Here is a 22439-nt window from a genome sequence, read left to right as displayed (position 1 = left end):
TGTGTGTGTGTGTGTGTGTGTGTGTGTGTGTGTGTGTGTGTGTGTGTCTTCTTCCTAATGTTTGTACATTTGGTAGAGTTTGGTTAACTGCTTGTGCCTTCATTTACTCAGTGGTAAGGTGATAGCTGAGAGGGTATATAGCCCCTACCTCTAATCTCTGGAGGCAACCAATATCTACAAACAAGAAAACAAAAACCTAACAATTGCTACCACCAGGCTATACATCAGTAGGTAGAGAGTCCTAACTCTGAAAGGAAGGTACTTGTGAAAGAGAAGACAATCCTCCTCTCCCAACCCCTCCCTCCCCACTTCCACAAGCCTGTGGTGGGAGGGAAACACTTAGGCTTAAAAATGAAGAAGACATGTTTAAATAAGCAGAATGAGATGATTTTAGTGAGTAAAAAGGGCTTACAGTTATGAAACAATGACTGAGAAAAAGTTATGAAAGCATCCTTAAGGGAACTTACTCCCCAACAGGAAAGAGGGGTTTGAAAAAGCTTGGCTGGTTGCAGTTACTGACAAAGTTAAATTTGTCCATATTATATCTCAACAAATGAAGGCATCTCAATCAAATTGGTTAAATATGCAAATGTTGGCTCATGCATTTTTCTCTATTACAAATGCAGGCATTTAACTCACAGTGGAACAGTGGTTATGTTAGGAATAAGGACACAGTGGTCAGAGGTTGCTTTCAATTTGCTTGTAATACCTTGATTGACTTTTTTCCCCCCCAGTGCCAACAGAGTTATCTGGGTGGTTATGGACCATTTTTTTCTACTTCAATACTACACACACACACACACACACACACACACACACACACACAAACAATACCCCTAATATTTTTAAATAACTTAATAACATTTATTAAGAAAAATTCTATTTTTTTCTCACACCAGAACTGGCAGCTCAGTAATGTTGAGAACTTAATAAAATCTGTTACTAGATACAAACTTAACTGTTGTAGTAAACAGAATGAACATCTCAGAGTTTTCATAAGAATTTATTATCGAGTTTTAATATAAATGTATCAAACCGTATAGAATTTAGAGATAGAAAAGCACTCTTGATTTTTGTAAAGGGTATTGAAAGAACGATTCAAAGAGGGAAATGACTATCAATTTTTTAAACAAACACTGCTCTATGGGAGTTACTAAAAACAATTATTGCATATTGCATTAACTCCAATGATGTTCTCACCGAAATAAAATGTGTTTGAACCACTGAATTAGAAAACACCATTCCTTTATTTGCCAATGCTATGACCTGCATTACCACTAGGTGGCGATATATAACTAGCATACCAATTATTTTGCAACCAAACACATTTGCATCCGGGAAGTTGATAGCAGGTACCTTTCAAATACTCGAAAATAAAGTATTGTTCAGTGCATCTCATTATAATAATACTTAAGAAGGAAGTATTCCATTTTTTCTGTATTTAAATTCATTAAAACTCATTAGTTGCATGTATCTAACCCAGTGTTCATAGTGCACTATTTACAATAGCCAAGACATGGAAGCAACCAAGCAACCCAAGAGTCCAGTGACAGATGAATGGATAAAGAAGATGTGGTATATAGACACAATGGAATACTACTCAGCCATAAAAAAGAATGAAATAATGCCATTTGCAGCAACATGGCTGGACCTAGAGATTATTATTATAAATGAAGTCAATCAGACAGAGAAGGACAAATATCATATGATATCACTTATATATGGAATTTAAAAAAATGATAAAATGAACTTATTTAAAAAACAGAAACAGTCTCACAGACAGAGAAAACAAACTTATGGTTACCAAAGGGGAAAGGGTGGGGGGAGGGATTAATTAGGAGTTTGGGATTAAAATATACACCCTACTACATATAAAATAGATAATCAACAAGGACCTACTAGGTAGCACAGGGAACTGTACTCAATATCTTATAATAACCTATAATAGAAAAGATTCTAAAAAAGAATATATATATATTATATATATATATATAACTGAATCACTTTATTGTACACCTGAAACACAATACTGTAAGTCAACCGTATTTCAATAAACGTTAAAAACAAAGTCAGAAAGAGAAAGACAAAGGAAAAAAACTGTTGGTACATTCCCTAAAAAAATAAAAAATAAAACTTATTAGTTGGATCTGACAATTACTAAAAGCAGGACTTTAAATCCATGTTTTACATGCTATATTCTTAAGATAAAATGAAGAAATGACAGCATTTATCAATCAAATGGTTATTTTATATGTTTTCAGAAACTCTCAAACCCGTATCATTGCAGCTCCATTTATTTGTTTTGCTATGTTGATATTAACAGCAACTGATCTTTAGAAGAGGCAAGTCACTGAAGGAAGAAAAAAGACATATAAAAACAGGATAATTCTGTTCCACTCCTAGCAATATTTCCCCAGGGTGTTACTTGGAGAGTTTTTGCCTTTTGTCATCAAAAGTTTGTAACTTTTTAAAAAGAAGTCCTTTTCCTACTCATCACACTACAAAAGAAACAGGGTATAACATTTTCTGACCAGAAAGCCAAAGTGCTTCATCACTCTAAGTGCTGGCCCCAAAGCACGCTATATGCTATAGTCACTTAACTGGGCACAAAACAGGCAATGCTCTTTATTTGTGTAGTGACACCAGCTACCTCTATATAGAAGGAAGGGAGAAAACAGACAGTATAAATCAAGCAGTAGGAAGAACTAGTGCTATTTATTATCTTCCCCAACACTTGCTTCAGACAACTGCAGGACAATTTGAACATGATCGCACACACATGCACACACACTCCTTTTGGGGAGTCACAGACCCCTCCAAGAAAAGTGTAATAAATGTTCTCTCCATGTTGAATGCAGTTTGGGGGTTTTCTATATACCTCTGGAAGCCCTAAGATTCTCAAAATTCCAAAGCGAAGAACCCCTACCTTAGGGAAACTGATTTCTTTGGATTTCAGTTTGTCTAAGGATTAGACTTTCATTAATCCCAAAGGTCCTTTTGGTTTCTAAAACTCAAGATTATGATTCTGAAAGACCACTATATTAAGCAAATACAGGAATGGTAAGATGAAATACTATGCTGGCAGTAGAGCACAACACAGACACCACACGGAGAATATGAGTGTCTGTGATATAAAAGGGCTGTGTGATGTGAGGAAAAAGGTGAGGTAGAAAGTAAAACAAGTAAGTAGGTTTATTAAATAATTGATGACATCAAGTAATGTTGGATTTCCTGAAGTTGAACTGAAAAGACTTAGAAATTTTTCCCTTAAAAGGGAGGAGATGTGGAAGTAATTTACAAATAATTCTTTTTTTCCTTCTGGTCTGCCATGAACTCTCGAAATCTAAAAAATTAAATCTGCATCCACAAACAGGCTATTTCCTATCATATATCCACATTTTATATTTTTAACCTTAGCAAGTCTATAAATAAAATACTGTTGAAATGTAATAAAAAAAGATATAAATAAGAAAAACACCTTCAATACCAAGGTATCAAAAAAAAAAGAAATTTTAGTTTACTCTCTTAAGAGTGTTTTATAATAAACCAGTATTAATATATGGTATTATTCCCCAAAAAGTGTTAGAACCACAGGCCTGAAGATGTCCTGAGGAAAAAGGGCTGCCTACATGACAAGTGTGGCAAATTCTGTTCCCTAGAGTCCCCTGGGTTTCCCCCAAGTATAAAAGCTACTGAACACTCTGAGCAGTCAATAAAGGCACATATGTAACTTTGTTTAATTGGTGTTTCCCCACTGTGTCTGAATACACAACTCTTGTTTTCATTTAATACCTATTAACATTCTTCACATACCAAACTATTACTATTTGGCTGTACATATTTTGAGAGAGGCTGGCATTATAATAATAGACTATAAAGGCCACTACAATTTATTTTTATGAAAGTTAAAGAGTGATTCATTGAATGAGACTTGCTTGTGAACCTCTAAAGCAGAGGGATCCTCAACAAATAAAATCAGAAATGATAATGCTATTCTAACAGTAATTTATAAGAATGAATAGTGGGAATCAAAAACCATGGTCAGCTCAGAGATGATCACTAATTAAAATGTTGCCAGACCCACTTAAAAAATGGGCTAAACTTTGACAGACACTTCACCAAAGAAGATATACAAATGGCAAATAAGCATATGAAAAGATGCCCAGAGACATATGTCATCAGAGAAATGCAAATTAAGCTAACAATGAGATGCGAGTACACATCTATTAAAATGGCCAAAATCTGGAACACTGACAACACCAAATGCTGACAAAGATGTGGAGCAACAGGAACTCTCATTCACTGCTGCTGGGAATGCAAAATAGCACAGCCACTTTTGAAGACAGTTTGTAAGTTTCTCCTAAAACTAAACATAGTCTTACCATACAATCCAGCAATCATGCTCCTTGGTATTTACCAGAAACAGCTGGAAACTTATGTCCACACAAAAACCTGCAAATGGATGTTTTTAACAGCTTTGTTTATAATTGCCGAAACTTGGAAGAAACTAAGGTGTCCTTCAGTAGGTGAATGAATACATAAACTGTGGTACATCCAGACAATGGAATATTGTTCAGCTCTAAAAAAAAAAATGAGCTATCAAGCCATGAAAAGACATGGAGAAATCTAAATGCATATTACTAAGTGAAAGAAGCCAATCTGAAAAGGCTACATACTATACGATTCCAACTCTGTGACATTCTGCAAAAGGCAGAACTGTGGAGACAGTAAAAAGACCAATAGTTGCTAGGGGTTAGGAAGAAGAGAGAAGGGATTAATAGGCAGAGCGCAGAGGATTTTTAGGGCAGTGAAACTACTCTGTATGATACTATAATGTTGGATACATGTCATTACACATTTATCCAAACCCATGAAATGTACAATGCCAAGAGTGAACTACAGACTTTGGGTGATTATGATGTGTCAATGCAGGTTTATCGATTGCAGCAAGTGTACTCTGGTGGAGGATGTTGATAACAGGGGAGGCTATGCATGTGTGGGTCAGGGGGTGTATGGGAAATCTCTGTACCTTCCTCTCAATTTTGCTGTAAATTGAAAACTGCTCTAAAAAGTCAAGTCTATTAAACAACAAAACAAAGAAATCTCTGCTGTAATTGCAACTATCTGCATGTTAGCATACTTATGGGGAGCCTAACAGCACGGCATGAAGAGTTGCACGGCAGCCAGATTTCTTAGTAGAATTCTGAAAGAGTGTTCAATAAACTCTACTAAAGCAAAAACTGTGGTTTATTTGTACAAAAGTTTCATAATTCTTCATGATTCACAAAATTCTAGTGGGTTGCCCTGATTTACATTAAAAATGAAAATCTGGATTTGCATGTCATTTGCCTGTAAGCAAAGCAGTTTTGACTCTGTTCCCTTCGGAGGCCTCTCTCAGCCCACTGCAGCACGTGTACCATGTTTCTTCAAATTATTGATCCTGGAGAGCACCTTGGATTAGTAATCACATGATTAGGCTTTTGATCTCATTTATGCTAAGGAACTGATGTTTGATCTGGAACATTTCAGTGTCATTATATCTTTTTTTAAAAAAATTTTTTAATTAATTAATTTATTTTTTGGCTGTGTTGGGTATTCCTTGCTGCATGTGGGTTTTCTCTAGTTGTGGCGAGTGGGGACTACTCTTGGTTGCAGTGTGCAGGCTTCTCATTGCGGTGGCTCCTTCTGTCGCGGAGCACGGGCTCTAGAGCGTGCGGGCTTCAGTAGTTGTGGCTTGTGGGCTCTAGAGTGCAGGCTCAGTAGTTGTGGCACGTGGGCTTAGTTGCTCCTCAGCATGTGGGATCTTCCCGGACCAGGGCTCAAACCCGTGTCCCCAGCCTTGGCAGGCGAATTCTTAACCACTGCGCCACCAGGGAAGCCCAGTGTCATTATACCTTGCAATAAAACAAGGATTATAATGGTTGTTCCTTAACTACAACTCAGGAATAATGTGATTGATCAAATGACAGCAGTAACATTTACTGCTGAGAGAAAAGTAAATTCAATAAAGTGTTCTTTTGCTAACACACACAGAATTAAGGCATAATGTTTAGATAACAATTCTCAGAAAGAAACATGATTACCGGGTGATGCAGTCTTCTGCCCGCTTCTCATTGTTCATCTTGTGATGCACCACAGCAGCCACTGCCAGGGGACCCCCATCCCCACAAAGGAAGGTGATGGAATGCTTGGTCAAACAGTTCAGACTTTGCTTTACATAGTCATGTGCCTTCTGTAGGTAGGTAGGGTCCCCAAACACATCATAGAGGTGTAAGTAGAGCACAGCAATACCTGAAAAGCAAAAAGAAAATCATGTACAGATGAGGAAAGAGCAGTTGACTGTATTATTTTGGTGTACTGTCTACTCAGCAGTGTTGATTTTTGATAAGCTATGACAAATACGTAAATTATCTGGAAGTTCAGATGACCTTAGTCTAGACTCAGCTTTATTACTAAGCAGCTCTAAGAACAGTAGGCAGACACTTCCTTGTTCTCAGTTTCCTCATCATTACAACTCTAAATTAAAATAGGAACCCTAAGAACTCTAAACCCAAGTTTAATATTAATCCTTGTTGCACTCTTGGCTATTGTGCTGATGTGTTCTTTTTGATGGTTAAAATGATAGGTAATCAACCTTTGGTAAATAATCACCTATTTATTTTACAAATAATAATTTATGTAATTAATAATAAACAAGAAATGTTTGTTCTTATGAGCTAAAGAAATTCAAAGACTAGGGAATGAAAAACTAGATTTTTCTTTATACAGAAGATCATTTTTTGCATGAGAAGACAGGTAGAGTAACCAAATCCTCTATCCCAGTATTGTTCCAGGCAGGGGATTATAAGAAAACTATTAAGTTATTTGAGATCTAAGAAAATATATTCAGTTTCTCAGTTTTTTTTTTTTTTCACTGTCAAGGACCCAGCCACTTGAGGAATTATGCTAACTAGAAAAGCTGCCAATGCCTTTTGCTTTGGGCTTTACTTGATTTGCTTATCCTACTCTTGAAGCCTGCTATATGTAACTGAGGCCTTGTCTGCATGTCCTCATTCCAAATGCCTGCCACAGCAGATAGAGCCTTTCCTCTGAAGCTGACTAGTCTCAGGGCAGACTCAAGGATGTGGGGTAGGGAGCCTGCCTTCCTGCAGCATTTCCAGAAACTCATTTCTCCCCTTAAAGTACATTTTCCATCTCATTTACCAGTTTTAGAAGACACTGAACCTCTGTCTAAATCTAAATTCACAGAGCCAATCTCTTTATGGATTTCAATGCAGTAAAAATGCAGTTTGCAAAATTACTTTTCACTGTACTGAGGACAATTTTAAATTTAGATAGTTTTCTTATCTTGCATGGGTAATTTCCAAAGCTTTGTGCTATAGACAATTCAATTTCACATGTATATTAAGGCCAAATTTTCATTTTCTGCCGAAGTTAATAACCTTGTCTATTCTTTCAGAGTGACTTGGTGTTAGTAATTCTACAAGCTGCTGATCAGATGTACCAATACTTAAGCTTTGTAGACATAAGTGTACAAAACGTGTACGTGGGTAAGAAAAAAATTCTGCTTTTCACAAATGATCAATGTCAAGAGCTTCTTCTAGAATTAGGTCCTTAATAGGCTTCATCTCCATCCATACCAGGCATCTGCAGGCAGTCCGTTTAAATTGTTACCCTTTCATTTTGCCCTCCTGTTCCCATCACTGCCTGTACTCCCCTAATTAAGTTATGTAGGCACCGAGGCCAGATAATGACATGACTGAGATCTGAGAAAATAAAAAGTGATTAAATACAAGCCCAATGAAGGTTTTCCTTTTCAGACCTTTGTCTCTTATTATCAGCAATTCCTCTTGGCCTAAACATTTAACAAACAAAACCCATTAAGGTGTGCAATTTTAAGGTTTGATGCATTTCTCATGAAAAGCAGGTAATCATTTCTCAAGTCTCACAATATTTCATTTAGATGAATTTTTTTTTTTCTTTTTGATCAGCAGAGAATTAGCTTTCCATCACCTCAGGTTCTATTTCTCTCTGTCTTTTCATTCTGGGCCTCTGTGTCTGCATATTTTGATGAAGCAATCTTCTGTAGGTTGTAGTTTACAGTGCCTACCTTCTTCCCTGCTACAAGACACTAAAGGATGAAAAGGGTTTCAAGTGAGGAGTGCTGCTGCCAATCAGAAAAATCCTCCTGGACAACCTATTACAAATCAGCCTAGGTCAGGAAAATAAGACAAAATGCCTAAGTCAAAGACATTTAATGCCTCATCAATATTTTATACCCCAGGTGGCCTAATTTAGTAATAGAAAAAATGGGGGAATTGCCTGTGACCAAATATCTTGAACTTGATTCTTATGATCTTCTAACCTTTGACAATATTCACGCATATAACAACACCTTTGCATAAATACTGAAGGCTGAGCGATAATTGGCAAGGTGGGAAATAAAAACACAACTTCAAGGGCTCTGCAGGGTAAACTCATCCAGTCCTTATGTGTACTCACAACCGTGGCCTCAGTCCATGCTTTTAAAAACTCTTTTCAAAATGTAATTTTTCTCAAAATAAATTTGTTCTTCATGGAAGAAGTCAAACAGTACTATAAGGCTTAATATGCATTTGCAGTCTCCTGCCCCAGTCTATTCCTGTCTCCCAGAAGCAACCACCTTCAATCATTTTATCTATTTCCTCTAATATCTGCCTCCATATTTCTAATAATATGCTATGTACTTTCTCTTGATTTTTCTTTATCAGTTATTTTTGATTCACATCCCACTCCGGAAGATAAGGATTTAGCTCTTATAATAGACACTGCTAAGTGGTCCCCCCAAATCTATCTCCCTCTTCTCTAAACAATACTGCCCTGGCTTTTAGCTAGGCACGTGGCGGCCCAGAACAGTCTCCTTTGCAGATGGGTATGGCCATGTGCATGGGTAAGTTCTGACCAATAAGACACAGTGGGAATAATGGGGGTAAATTCAGAAAATGTTCTTGAAGGGAGGGGACCTGCCATTTCTTCCTTCCTGGCTGGAATGCAGATGTGATGGTGTAGCTGGGGCAGCCATTTTAGACCATGACGTGGCAGCTCTGTGATGAGGATGGTAAAGCATCAAGATCAAAGAAGCTTAGAACCTGAAGGACTGTGAAGCTGCCACACACCGATTGCCTTATGCAAGACAGAAATTCTGTTGTGTTAAATCCACTGTTATTTTAGGTGCATTCCCCTTATGCTAGTAAGCCTACTCCTAAAGAATACAGCTCTCTTCAAAGCTGGGGAGGTAGGCTGAAGGTAGACCACATAGAGTCTTGTAAACCAGCTCAGGATTATGGGTTTTATTTGAAAAGCACCATTCAAGAGCATAATTAAATTTGTGTTTTTAAAAGTTCACCGTAATTGAACTGTAGGGTTTGGAAAAGAGTATATGGCACAGTGGATGCAGGAGGAGCAATCTCAGGAGGATAGTTCAGGAGCACAGGCGAGAGACAAGAGTAGCTGCAGCAGAGATGATGTGAGACTGAACTGGAAAGATACTTGTCTTGGAAGGTAAAAGTCAACAGAACCTGGTGGGGAACGACTGAGAGGGAAATATCAAGATGACTCCCAGATGCCTAACTTCAACAGCTAGATGGGCAATGGTGCCGTCCTCTGAGATGGCAAACACCTCTAGGGGAGGGCCAGGTTTGGGAGGGAAGATTACAGTTGTATCCATTCATAAACTCATCTCCAAATACGATTCCAGTCCCTAAAGGACATTTAATATAATGAGAAAGAATGTTTCTTACTGGCTTCTAGGATAACAACCATCAAAACTGGTCACGAGGCTCAATACAGGATGATGAACGGAGTTTAAACTTTTTAATGTTTTTTTCTTTAATCACAAAATATGTTACTTAATTAAGAATATTCTTGGGCTTAAATTTGAGCAGCAGATAAAATGTCCTTCTATACTGTTTGCTAAGCAAAAGGCAGACTAATCAAGATTTGCTTCCTTCTTCTACCCCTTTCACCTCTTCTTGAGACCAGAAAAGATTGAAATGAGATTTAAAATTGATTGAATTTAATTGTAAAAATATGCTCCAAATTGTTTCAGACTTCAGAATTATTTTGTTAAAAAAATGGAAGACGACCCTACCTTTTATGAATCTGGATGAAGTTTTACATTTTCATTGATATAAAATTTAAGTTAAATATTCTTCTATTTTTTAGCTGGTCCACTCCATGATAATGACTGTCACAAAGCCATGAAAACTCATGCTTTTGGTCTTAATTTTACTATCTTGTTAGATTTGCTCATATAAATGACTTAAACATTCTGATATATTTAAAAAAGAAAATAATCCACCTGAAGAGAGATATGCTGAGAAATCAGTAAAGCAAAATCGAATCCATTATTTTCCCATTAATTCTCAAGTCATTAAAGGTGACTTTACAATAAATATTTGGATAATATCCTAATTCTGTTAAGTAATGAGTACTTTCCTTCAGGAACAAGAGATTATTCCTACTCTGGATGATGTCTTACTTTATTTCCCAGAGGGTATAGGAAAGTTGTTAGAGGGATATCATCTCTATTTTACATGCAAAACCAGACAAATTTAAGTAATATCAGTAAAGTACCATTTAGAATTAAGCATGTGAAGTCAGTAATTGTTTTAGAAATGGTATGTTAATTCCGTAGTTATTCACAGCCTTGGAAGCTGACTTGGTGGAGAAGGAACAGACAGGTGGGCAGAGTATCCGCTCTATCCCAGGGGAAAAAAAACACCATCAGGAAGTAGTTATGGGTGGGGTGTGGACTGAAAGGGGAGCTTCATTTGTGGGAAGCCCGAAATGGAGCAAATGCAGAGAGTACTCCCAGCACGTGGAATTATCTGAGCAAATCCTCGTGGACAAGAAGACTAGAGGATGACCTGGTTAGGCTGGACTCCTTAGGGGTTCAAATTATTAAAAACTAGACATAGAAATTTAGATCTGATGTTAATCGACTGTCAGTTTATGTAGAGGAGGAGTATTCAAAAACAGCATCTTTCAAAGATAAATTTGGCTACATGTGTTAGTTCAGGTCCTCTAGGATGGGACTGAATATATAGGACTTTATTAGGGACATATATAACATGAAGAGTACTGCAGGGCACCATACCAGCAATTGCATGCTTTGGCTTGGAAGTGACCTCTTCTGGTCCAGGGGTTCCACCCGGAGCCCCTGGACCAGAAGAGGTGGCGTCATCTAACTACAATGAAGTTGAGAGGTCTTGTCCTCCCGGGACCCCAGAAGGAGAGGGACAACCCGATATGGACGAGCACTAGAAGTGTCTAACACGGGGCCTGGCAGGGAGGTGGCAGAAAGAGGGAGCCAAACCTTGGACAGGTCAGGTTTGAGATGTTCATTAGACATCCAAGTGAAGATGTCAAGTAGGCAGCTGGATATATGAGTCTGAGTTCGGGGAAGAGAGGCTGGACAAATGTCTTCCAAAAAATGAGAAAAGAACCTACTTATCTCCTGTGATCTCAGAGGCTGGTAGAAACCCAGATATCTATTACTTTGACCTTATAACTCCTGGAGCCTGTTTGGTTGCTCAGAACTGCAGTGTCCAATGTGACAGATTCTAACCATAAGTATCTATAGAAACTTAAGTTAGTTAAAGGTAAACAGATTTAAAATTCAGTTTCTCAGTCATACTAGCCACATTTCAAATGCTTGATAGCCACATGTGGCTAGTGGCTGCTGTATGGACAGCAAAGAAACTATCCATCACAGCAGAATGGTCTAAGGACAGCACTGTTTTGAACACCAGGGACAGATGTCATTCTGTATAAGAAGTTCAGGATGTCTGGCACTGCCTCACAGCTCATCCCACGAATCTCTTGGTTTTGAAATGTTGAAAACTAATTTACTTGAAAGACAAAAACAAATAAAACTTTGCTGTAACAGGAATATGTCCTGGCTTTCAGTATGGAAGCTCTGAACCACATTTTTTCTATTCTGTTTCCTTCTGTAGCTACAACTCTGGGAAGGGAGGGTAAATTGTTTAGGGACACTTCTAAATCTGCAGTTTCCTTACTCAGCTACTTATCCCCAGTAGTACTATAAATATAGCCAGCTGTTGAGAAGTAATTAATACGAAGCCTTTGGATTTCTGAGGGATCATTAGTCCTATTCATCTTGACCAATCAAGACCTCGATGCATCTCAAACGTCTATGGAGATGATACAAATCTCCACAGATGTATGAAGCTCTCAAAGCACTTCTCTGTAATTCTGCCTTTTAGAGATTATTCCTTAACATTATTCACTTATTTTACCACCAGCCTACACTGATGTAAAAACCGTTGGTACTTCAGATCTGCAAGTTATTTCCTTGTAGGTTAGGTGCTTTTGAAGACTCTCTTCATGTACTCTGGTGGGAAAAATCATGTTCAGATTACGGGTACTGCTGGAGCCACTAGAGATGTTCAGCTAATGCCCAAGAATGGGTCTTAATAGTTTTGAGTGATACGGAGACAAGAACTTCCTAAAGGCGGGGGCATGGGTTGTTCCAACCTAAGTTTCAAATAAACTGTTCCCTAGTTGAAACTTTAAAGGCTCATTAATTTTTTTCCTTTCAGATTAATGGAAATATAAAAAATGAAAGTTTTCTCTGATTAACCCCATACAGCATGATCACCTGCTTTTTAAGCAGGTTGGTACTTTCTAATGTGCTGTTCTGTAACTGTCTAAATTTTGTTTGTGTTTTGAGTGTGTGTTGAGTGTGTGTTTCCATTTCTTTAACTAAATGACAGGGTCTTCAGGGCAGGATTCCCATTCCTAGTCACTGTAGTTTCTCTCCACAAAGCCTGGATGTAAACACTACACCGACTAGTGCATCCAGTCAGTCTTCAGATTAAAGCCGGGCACAGTGCTGGCTTTCCAAATACTCCAGTACTTTTAATACAGGTAACGTGGGGAGGAAACTAGTTGTGACTCCACACCCTTAATTTAATAATATTGGCCCAAAGAAGCAGAAATGTAAATTAAGAAAGGCAATGAGCACTCTGAAGATATGTCTTCTTTTCTCTGTTATCTATTTCCAGAGCTAAATAGGAAAAGAGATGAAAATTTAAAAAAAGGAGATATATACTTTCCTCCTTTCTTCCCTCAGTGCCCTACAGTGTACTGCTTTGTAACTGTCAAATTAGGAAGAGCTCCTAGTCTTTTATTCAGACTACCATAATAGGTGATAACTCCTTCAGCATAGTCATTAAGAAGCACGGGTTCAGGAATCACTGCCTGGGATTGAAGCCTAGCTCTGCCACTTCCCAGCTGTGAGATCTTACCCCACCTACTAAACCTTTCTGTGCCTGAGCATCTTTATCTATAAAATGAAAATAGCAGTAGCTACTCCACAGTTACTGTAAATCATTCTGATCAGTACAATAGTCCCTAGCACATAGTAACTACTCAATAAATGTCCAAACCCCATTAGACTGTGAATCTCCATGAGTGTTGAATGAGTCACTTTGTCTCATCACTGATGCCTGATCTAAAGGGACAGAAAGTACAGAGGGAACCATATTCTTCCTCTTCCCATTTCCTGCCTCTCTCCTCCCTCACTGGCTCCTCAGACTGGGGAGAATTAGCAAAGTGTTCCCTATATATGTACCATGTTGAGCTTTCTGGGAGTCTTCCCACATCACGCGCTCTCTCTTCTCAATCATGTTTCTCATGTCATAATCCATTCTTTGGCTGTCCAGATGTTCTTTGAGTCTAGGGAGGTAAATTCAAATTGGGTGCAAGAAGGAGGAAGCCCACTTTATGTCCAGGTCTAAACAGTATGCTCTTTATTCAGCTTTACCAGGTGTAAAGTGAGTATTACGAGCCCTGTCTCATTTCTGAGTTCATGCTCGATTGCATCAGAGGTTGAAGGGAAAGAGATGTGACTGACTCTTTTACATCCTAAAAGACATGAAATGAGTTGGATTCCCACCCTTTCCCCATTCCACCTGGTTATGTTTGTTATTGTTTTTAGTTTGCTTAGATGGCAGCTAGAGTAGTAACAGGAGGCTACTCTCCATTCATTCATTCGTTCATTCAACAAATATTTATTAAGCACCAACTATGGACCTGGCATTGTATTAACTGCTGAAGTTAATGGAATGAAAATGACAAGACAGGCCTCAGCCTCCTGGTGCTGTCCGTAAAAATCAAATGCTTAGATGTCTTCTTTCTTTACCTCTTCCTACTTCTTCTGATCTGTCTACAAACATTCTCATCCTGCTCTGTGCTTCACCCAAGCACACTGGTGATATCGAAACCCTCCAGCTGTTTCAAGCTTGTGTCTCAGCCATTTAAGATGACTGACAGCACAGTGATATCAGCACCATATAAAGTGCAGGCACAAAGAAAGCAGGCGACATTCTTGGTGCACTCATCTGTCTAGCAGTCACTGTGAAGAGCCCTAATAGACCCGGTGGAGATCCACGCCACTGATGCCTTCTGTTGGTCCTAACAGTTTAGTGCTTCTCATAAAGGTGAAGGACACTTGGTCAGGGCTCAAATTAGACAATGAAATGCTGGCTCTGATGAAGAGCTACTGATAAGAATATCAAATTGCAAAGAAAAGACACCTGGCCAGTGCAATTCCTTTCAAACAAGTCTGGTATCTGCAGAAACTAAGACCCACATGCTAAAGCTGTAGCTCAGAGGCTATACATTTGGCAGATCAGAGGAACAGCATCTTGAAACACTTTAATAACTTGCATTTAGAGCGTGAGTTAATATTACTCTAGGGATTATGCTGCATATCCTCTTATTTCAAATGTTATCTAATACTTGAAAAGAGGAAATGTATGCCAATCTTAGCCTCATTAACTTTGTGAGTTGGTTATAGAAGATTGGGTCATGTCTTCTAGAACTAAAGCCCCTAGAGTCCTGTGTATATTTTTTAAGTGTGAGCTGATCATCATTTCTCTTGGGAATTATCATAGTTAAGAGTGGGAAAAAGTGCAATTAAATGAGGGCTAGCACTTTCCCTCATTCTCTCTTAAAGATACTAGTGAGATCAGCCATCCCTTGGGTTTACTTAACTTTCCTACTTTGTTATCTGTGAGGGAAGCGATCTTTCCTACTAAATGCTTACTTCAAACACGAGAATACTTCATCTGCTCGTTTAATCCTTTATAACAGCAATTCCTCAACAGTGTTTCATGTTTTCCATTTTATAAAGCACTTTAAAATCTTCTCCACCCTAGAACAGATATACTTCAAACAAAACCCAGGTGGCAGGGGGCGTCATGCTCTCTGGTGAGTCCCCAGAGATCCCTGGACACCACCTACCATCACTTAATAGCTGGCCTTTAGATTTGATCTTAAGGGGCTTCCATGCCTGCTATTTTTCTACACTGTCTGCTATATGCACAGGCATAAAGAACCAAATGGCTTCCCTTAGCCCCCAAACTGGGATCACGCAGCAAAGAATTCTTGAAAATCTACCAGGATAGGATTAAGGCTAAAAAAGAACTCAATGCTTACTGCTGGTGTATGTCATACATCAATATCATGATGCGCTGCACTTCAGTGTATTAAGTTTTATAAAGGAGGACTTCGGTGAAAAGAACTGAGGCTGTTTATTTCAAATATCGCTTATAAACAGTTGCAAGAGCTACTGATTGCTTTCAGACTAGGGGTAATATTTTACTCAAGAGGATCCTCAACATGCCTTTTCAAATACAAGCAATTATGAGGAAAAGCTTCTGTTTTGGCCGAGTTAATTTTCTATCCTGAAACCACACTGAATATATTAAATCAGGATTAGGAAGGGGAAAAACACATTCTATGGAACAATGCTGGAGATTACACTTAGCTGCCAATGCCCATAAATCTTTCTAGGGTTTCCTCTATGTCCAGTTCCAAACAACTTTTTCCTGTAGACATTTTAATAGTAATTACTGTTGCCTGTCTAACAAGCTATGTTTCCCTCTAGCTTTCCAAATCCCTGTCATGTTTGAGCAGGGCTTATTCTAATTTTTTTTCCTAAAACACTTAAAATTGACTAGTCATTAGCCATTTCTAAAAAGTTTGTATATCATGAGCATCATCATGTAGGTATCACTCAAATTATTCCATCTTACAGCTTCTGTGTAGATCTTGTTCACTTACAAAATGCATGGAGTAAACCAAAATGTAGGAGTGGAACGTAACACACATACACACACACACTCACACTCTCATGGGGTAAAGAGCAGGGTTCTAAAGCCAGGCTTGCTGCCTTGAATCTTATCTTTGGCACTTACTAGCTGTGTAACCTTGAGCAAGGTACTCAGCTTCACTTTGCTTCAGACATCTCATCTGTGAAATCAGGATGTGAACAGTATCCGCACCACAGAGTTGTTTTGAGATTTGGATGTGTTATTTAATGCAAAGCACTTACATCAGTGCCTGGCATTAACATTAATTACTGGCATACATGCACACACCCCCTGGCTCCCGTCATTCAAGTGTCAATCCTATTAACATTTTATTAACAAGAATCATGTTTTAATCTTTACTCCTGTCTTTCCACAGTCAAATGATGACAACACTGCATACTGATGATCCCCATTCCTTTAGGAACCAAAATTCATTCAATCAATGTATTTTATTACTAAAGTATTGAATTCTTGTTTTTTGAACATTAATGTATAGTAATAATTTGTTAACTCTCAGTTACTAACTGAAAAATTGATTATTCATGACACTTCATTCCTGAATAAGTAACAGAGAGGATTTACGGTAATAACTGCTTTTTGCCAATACGAGACAGCTGTGGGGTTTTAAAAATTCTTCCCTCCTTTCCTTCCTAAGGGTCTCAAGGCATTTTACCTCTCTGCTGTGAATAAAAATAAAGGTAAAAGCCAAGAATACAGCTTATAAAACTGCACTATGACAACCCACATGTATAAATAAATATGCAGGCTTTGGAGAAGATGATGTCTGAATCCTATTGAAAGCTCATGTGAACCACTCTCATCACTCTATTATATCCTCTGGTTCATTTAAAAATAAAAGCCAACATTATTTCAGCTGTAAAATAGTTTGTGAAATGAATGTTAATTTTCTAAAGCAATGATTTGCTTCTTTTAAATTTCAACTTAAACTTGTATGTATCACCCTTACCAATAAAGCATTATATTGTTTTCTAAAGCACATACAACACACAAAGGGGCTCTAGCACACATTCCAATAAGGACCCTGTCACTAATTATCTCAATTTTTTATGGAAAACAAACAAACAGAAAATGGGAAAAAATGACATGAGTCCAGTTTTTCAGTTTGAAGTACATATGTAACATTAAAAACATCTGGGTGCTTCCTCTCTTCAGTAAAACTCTTTCAAGATCAAGTGAGTAACTGAGACAAATCTAGGCATAGCATGAATGAGGTATGATGAAGTTGGGCAGCCTAGCTGTGTAGTTTTCTTTAGAGTCATAAACCGGAAACACAGATGCATTATTATGGGGTGTCCTATGGATTGATAAATGTTTCAAACACATTAAGGACTTTGAACTACAATCGTGCAGCCTGTGGAACAAAAAACACATTCACAGAAACACAGACAAGATGACAAGGCAGAGGGCTATGTACCAGATGAAGGAACAAGATAAAACCCCAGAAAAACAACTAAATGAAGTGGAGATAGGCAACCTTCCAGAAAAAGATTCAGAATAATGATAGTGAAAATGATCTAGGACCTCAGAAAAAGAGTGGAGGCAAAATTGAGAAGATGCAAGAAATGTGTAACAAAGACCGAGAAGAATTAAAGAACAAACAAACAGAGATGAACAATACAATAACTGAAATGAAAAATACACTAGAGGGGGCTTCCCTGGTGGCTCAGTGGTTGAGAGTCCGCCTGCCGATGCAGGGGACACGGGTTCGTGCCCCGGTCTGAGAAGATCCCACATGCCGCGGAGCAGCTGGGCCCGTGAGCCATGGCTGCTGAGCCTGCGCGTCCGGAGCCTGTGCTCCGCAACGGGAGAGGCCACAACAGTGAGAGGCCGCATACTGAAAAAAAAAAAAAAATACACAAGAAGGAATCGATAGCAGAATAACTGAGGCAGAAGAATGGAAAACTGACCTGGAAGACAAAATAGTGGAATTCACTGCTGCAGAAGAGAATAAAGAAAAAAGAATAAAAAGAAATGAAACGATCCTAAGAGACCTCTGGGACAACATTAAACACAACAACATTCACATTATAGGGGTCCCAGAAGGAGAAGAGAGAGAGAAAGGACCAGAGAAAATATGTGAAGAGATTATAGTCGAAAATTTCCCCAACATGGGAAAGGAAATAGCCACCCAAGTCCAGGAAGCACAGCGAGTACCATACAGGATAAACCCAAGGAGAAAAATGCCGAGACACATAGTAATAAAATTGGCAAAAATTAAAGACAAAGAAAGATTATTGAAAGCAGCAAGGGAAAAATGAAAAATAACATACAGGGGAACTCCCATGAGGTTAACAGCTGCTTTCTCACCAGAAACTCTACAAGCCAGAAGGAAGTGACATGATATACTTAAAGTGATGAAAGGGAAGACCTTACAACCAAGATTACTCTACCTGGCAAGGATCTCATTCAGATTATATGGAGAAATCAAAAGTTTTACAGACAAGCAAAAGCTAAGAGAATTCAGCACCACCAAACCAGCTCTACAAAAATGCTAAAGGAACTTCTCTAAGTGGGAAACACAAGAGAAGAAAAGGATCTACAAAAACAAACCCAAAACAATTAAGAAAATGGCCACAGGAACATACATATCATTACCTTAAACGTGAACGGATTAAATGCTCCAACCAAAAGACACAGGCTTCCTGAATGGATACAAAAACAAGACCCATATATATGCTGTCTCCAAGAGACCCACTTCAGACCTAGTGACACATACAGACTGAAAGTGAGGGGATGGAAAAACATATTCCATGCAAATGGAAATCAAGAGAAAGCTGGAGTAGCTATACTCATATCAGAAAAAATAGACTTTAAAATAAAGAATGTTACAAGAGACAAGGAAGGACACTACATAATGATCAAGGGATCAATCCAAGAAGACGATATAACAATTATAAATATATATGCACAGAACACAGGAGCACCTCAACACATAAGGCAACTGCTAACAGCTCTAAAAGAGGAAATCAACAGTAACACAATAATAGTGGGGGACTTTAACACCTCACTTACACCAATGGACAGATCATCCAAAATGACAGTAAATAAGGAAACAGAAGCTTTAAATGACACAATAGACCAGATAGATTTAATTGATATTTATAGGATATTCCATCCACAAACAGCAGATTACACTTCCTTCTCAAGTGCGCAAGGGAACGTTCTCCAGGACAGATCACATCTTGGGTCACAAATCAAGGCTCAGTAAATTTAAGAAAATTGATATCATATTAAGTATCTTTTCTGACCACAATGCTTTGAGACTAGAAATGAATTACAAGGAAAAAAATGTAAAAAATACAAACACATGGAGGCTAAACAATACGTTACTAAACAACCAAGAGATCACTGAAGAAATCAAAGAGGAAATCAAAAAATACCTAGAGACGAATGACAATGAAAACATGATGATCCAATACCTATGGGATGCAGCAAAAGCAGTTCTAAGAGGGTAGTTTATAGCTATAAAAGCCTACGTCAAGAAACAAGAAAAATGTGAAGTAAACAATCTAACCTTACACCTAAAGGAACTAGAGAAAGAAGAACAAACAAAACACAAAGTTAGCAGAAGGAAAGAAATCATAAAGATCAGAGCAGAAATAAATGAAATAGAAACAAAGAAAACAATAGCAAAGATCAATAAAACTAAAAGCTGGTTCTTTGAAAAGATAAACAAAGTTGATAAACCATCAGCCAGACTCATCAAGAAAAAGAGGGAGAGGACTCAAATCAATAAAATTAGAAATGAAAAAGGAGAAGTAACAACTGACCCTGCAGAAATACAAAGGATCATGAGAGACTACTACAAGCAACTCTCTATGCCAATAAAATGGACAACTTGTAAGAAATGGACAAATTTTTAGAAAGGTATAACCTTCCAAGACTGAACCAGGAAGAAACAGAAAATATGAACAGACCAATCACAAGTAATGAAATTGAAACTGTGATTAAAAATCTTCCAACAAACAAAATCCCAGGACCAGATGGCTTCACAGGTGAATTCTATCAAACATTTAGAGAAGAGCTAACACCCATCCTTCTCAAACTCTTACAAAAAATTGCACAGGAAGGAATACTCCCAAACTCTTTCCATGAGGCCACCATCACCCTGATACCAAAACCAGACATAGACACTACACAAAAAGAAAATTACAGACCAATATCACTGATGAATATAGATGCAAAAATCCTCAACAAAATACTAGCAAACAGAATCCAACAACACATTAAAGGATCATACAGGGCTTCCCTGGTGGCGCAGTGGTTGAGAGTCTGCCTGCTGATGCAGGGGATACGGGTTCGTGCCCTGGTCCGGGAAGATCCCACATGCCGCAGAGCGGCTAGGCACGTGAGCCATGGCAACTGAGCCTACGCGTCCGCAGCCTGTGCTCCGCAACAGGAAGGGCCACAACAGTGAGAGACCCGCGTACCCACCCCCCACCCAAAAAAAAACAAAAAAAAGGATCATACACCATGATCAAGTGGGATTTGTTCCAGGGACGCAAGGATTCTTCAAAATACACAAATCAATCAATGTGATACACCATATTAAGAAACTGAAGAATAAAAACCATATGATCATCTCAAAAGATGCAGAAAAAGCTTCTGTCAAAATTCAACACCCATTTATGATAAAAACTCTCCAGAAAGTGGGCATAGAGGGAACCTACCTCAACATAATAAAGGCCATATACAACAAACCCACAGCAAACATCATTCTCAATGGTGAAAAACTGAAAGCATTTCCTGTAAGATCAGGAACGAGACAAGGATGTCCACTCTCACCACTATTATTCAACATAGTTTTGGAAATCCTAGCCACAGCAATCAGAGAAGAAAAGGAAATAAAAGGAATGCAAATTGGAAAAGAAGAAGTAAAACTGTCACTGTTTGCAGATGACATGATACTGTACATACAGAATCCTAAAAGTGCCACCAGAAAACTACTAGAGCTAATCAATGAATCTGGTAAAGTTGCAGGATACAAAAGTAATGCACAGAAATCTCTTGCATTCCTATACACTAATGATGAAAATTCTGAAAGAGAAATTAAGGAAACACTCCCATTTACCACTGCAACAAAAAGAATAAAATACCTAGGAAAAACCTACCTGGGGAGACAAAAGACCTGTATGCAGAAAACTATAAGACACTGATGAAAGAAATTAAAGATGATACCAACAGATGGAGAGATATACCATGTTCTTGGATTGGAAAGATCAATATTGTGAAAATGACTATACTACCCAAAGCAATCTACAGATTCAATGCAATCCCTATGAAATTACCAATGGCATTTTTTACGGAACTAGAACAAATCATCTTAAAATTTGTATGGAGACACAAAAGACCATGAATAGCCAAAGTGGCCTTGAGGGAAAAAAATGGAGCTGTAGGAATCAGACTCCCTGACTTCAGACTATACTACAAAGCTACAGTAATCAAGACAATATGGTACTGGCACAAAAACAGAAACATAGATCAATGGAACAAGATAGAAAGCCCAGAGATAAACCCACGCACCTATGGTCAACTAATCTATGACAAAGGAGGCAAAGATATACAATGGAGAAAAGACAGTCTCTTTCCTAAGTGGTGCTGGGAAAACTGGACAGCTACATGTAAAAGAATGAAATTAGAACACTCCCTAACACCATACACAAAAATAAACTCAAAATGGATTCAAGACCTAAATGTAAGGCCAGACACTGTAAAACTCTTAGAGGAAAACATAGGAAGAACACTCTTTGACATAAATCACCGCAAGATCTTTTTTGATCCATCTCCTAGAGTAATGGAAATAAAAACAAAAATAAACAAATGGGACCTAATAAAACTTCAAAGCTTTTGCACAGCAAAGGAAACCATAAACAAGATGAAAAGACAACACTCAGAATGGGAACAAGTATTTGCAAATGAATCAACAAAGGATTAATCTCCAAAATATATAAACAGCTCATGCAGCTCAATATTAAAGTAACAAATAACCCAATCCAAAAATGGGCAGAAGATCTAAATAGACATTTCTCCAAAGAAGACATACAGATGGCCAAGAAGCACATGAAAAGCTGCTCAACATCACTAATTATTAGAGAAATGCAATCAAAACTACAGTGAGGTATCACCTCACTCCAGTTAGAATGGGCATCATCAGAAAATCTAAAAACAACAAATGCTGGAGTGGGTGTGGGAAAAGGGAACCTTCTTGCCCTGTTGGTGGGAATGTAAATTGATACAGCCACTATGGAGAACAGTATT

At 38.1% G+C, this 22439-nt stretch overlaps 1 protein-coding gene across 2 annotated transcripts in view; it reads right to left on the bottom strand.

Annotated features, from left to right (window-relative positions):
• The window catches only part of LANCL1 (LanC like glutathione S-transferase 1), a 44482-nt gene that overhangs the window by 12996 nt on the left and 9047 nt on the right, over positions 1–22439 (bottom strand). For both annotated transcript variants that reach the window (XM_027122415.1, XM_027122421.1), the window contains exon 4: positions 6084–6291. In XM_027122415.1, coding sequence (XP_026978216.1) covers positions 6084–6291 — 208 coding nt within the window. The remainder of the gene's footprint in view (positions 1–6083; positions 6292–22439) is intronic.

This window comes from Aethalodelphis obliquidens, unplaced genomic scaffold (genome assembly GCF_003676395.1).
Source record: "Aethalodelphis obliquidens isolate GAN/ISIS:26980383/991018 unplaced genomic scaffold, ASM367639v1 scaffold2, whole genome shotgun sequence".
Taxonomy (NCBI): domain Eukaryota; kingdom Metazoa; phylum Chordata; class Mammalia; order Artiodactyla; family Delphinidae; genus Aethalodelphis; species Aethalodelphis obliquidens.
Note: the sequence above shows the minus strand (reverse complement) of the source record. Positions and strands in the feature narration are given on the sequence as shown.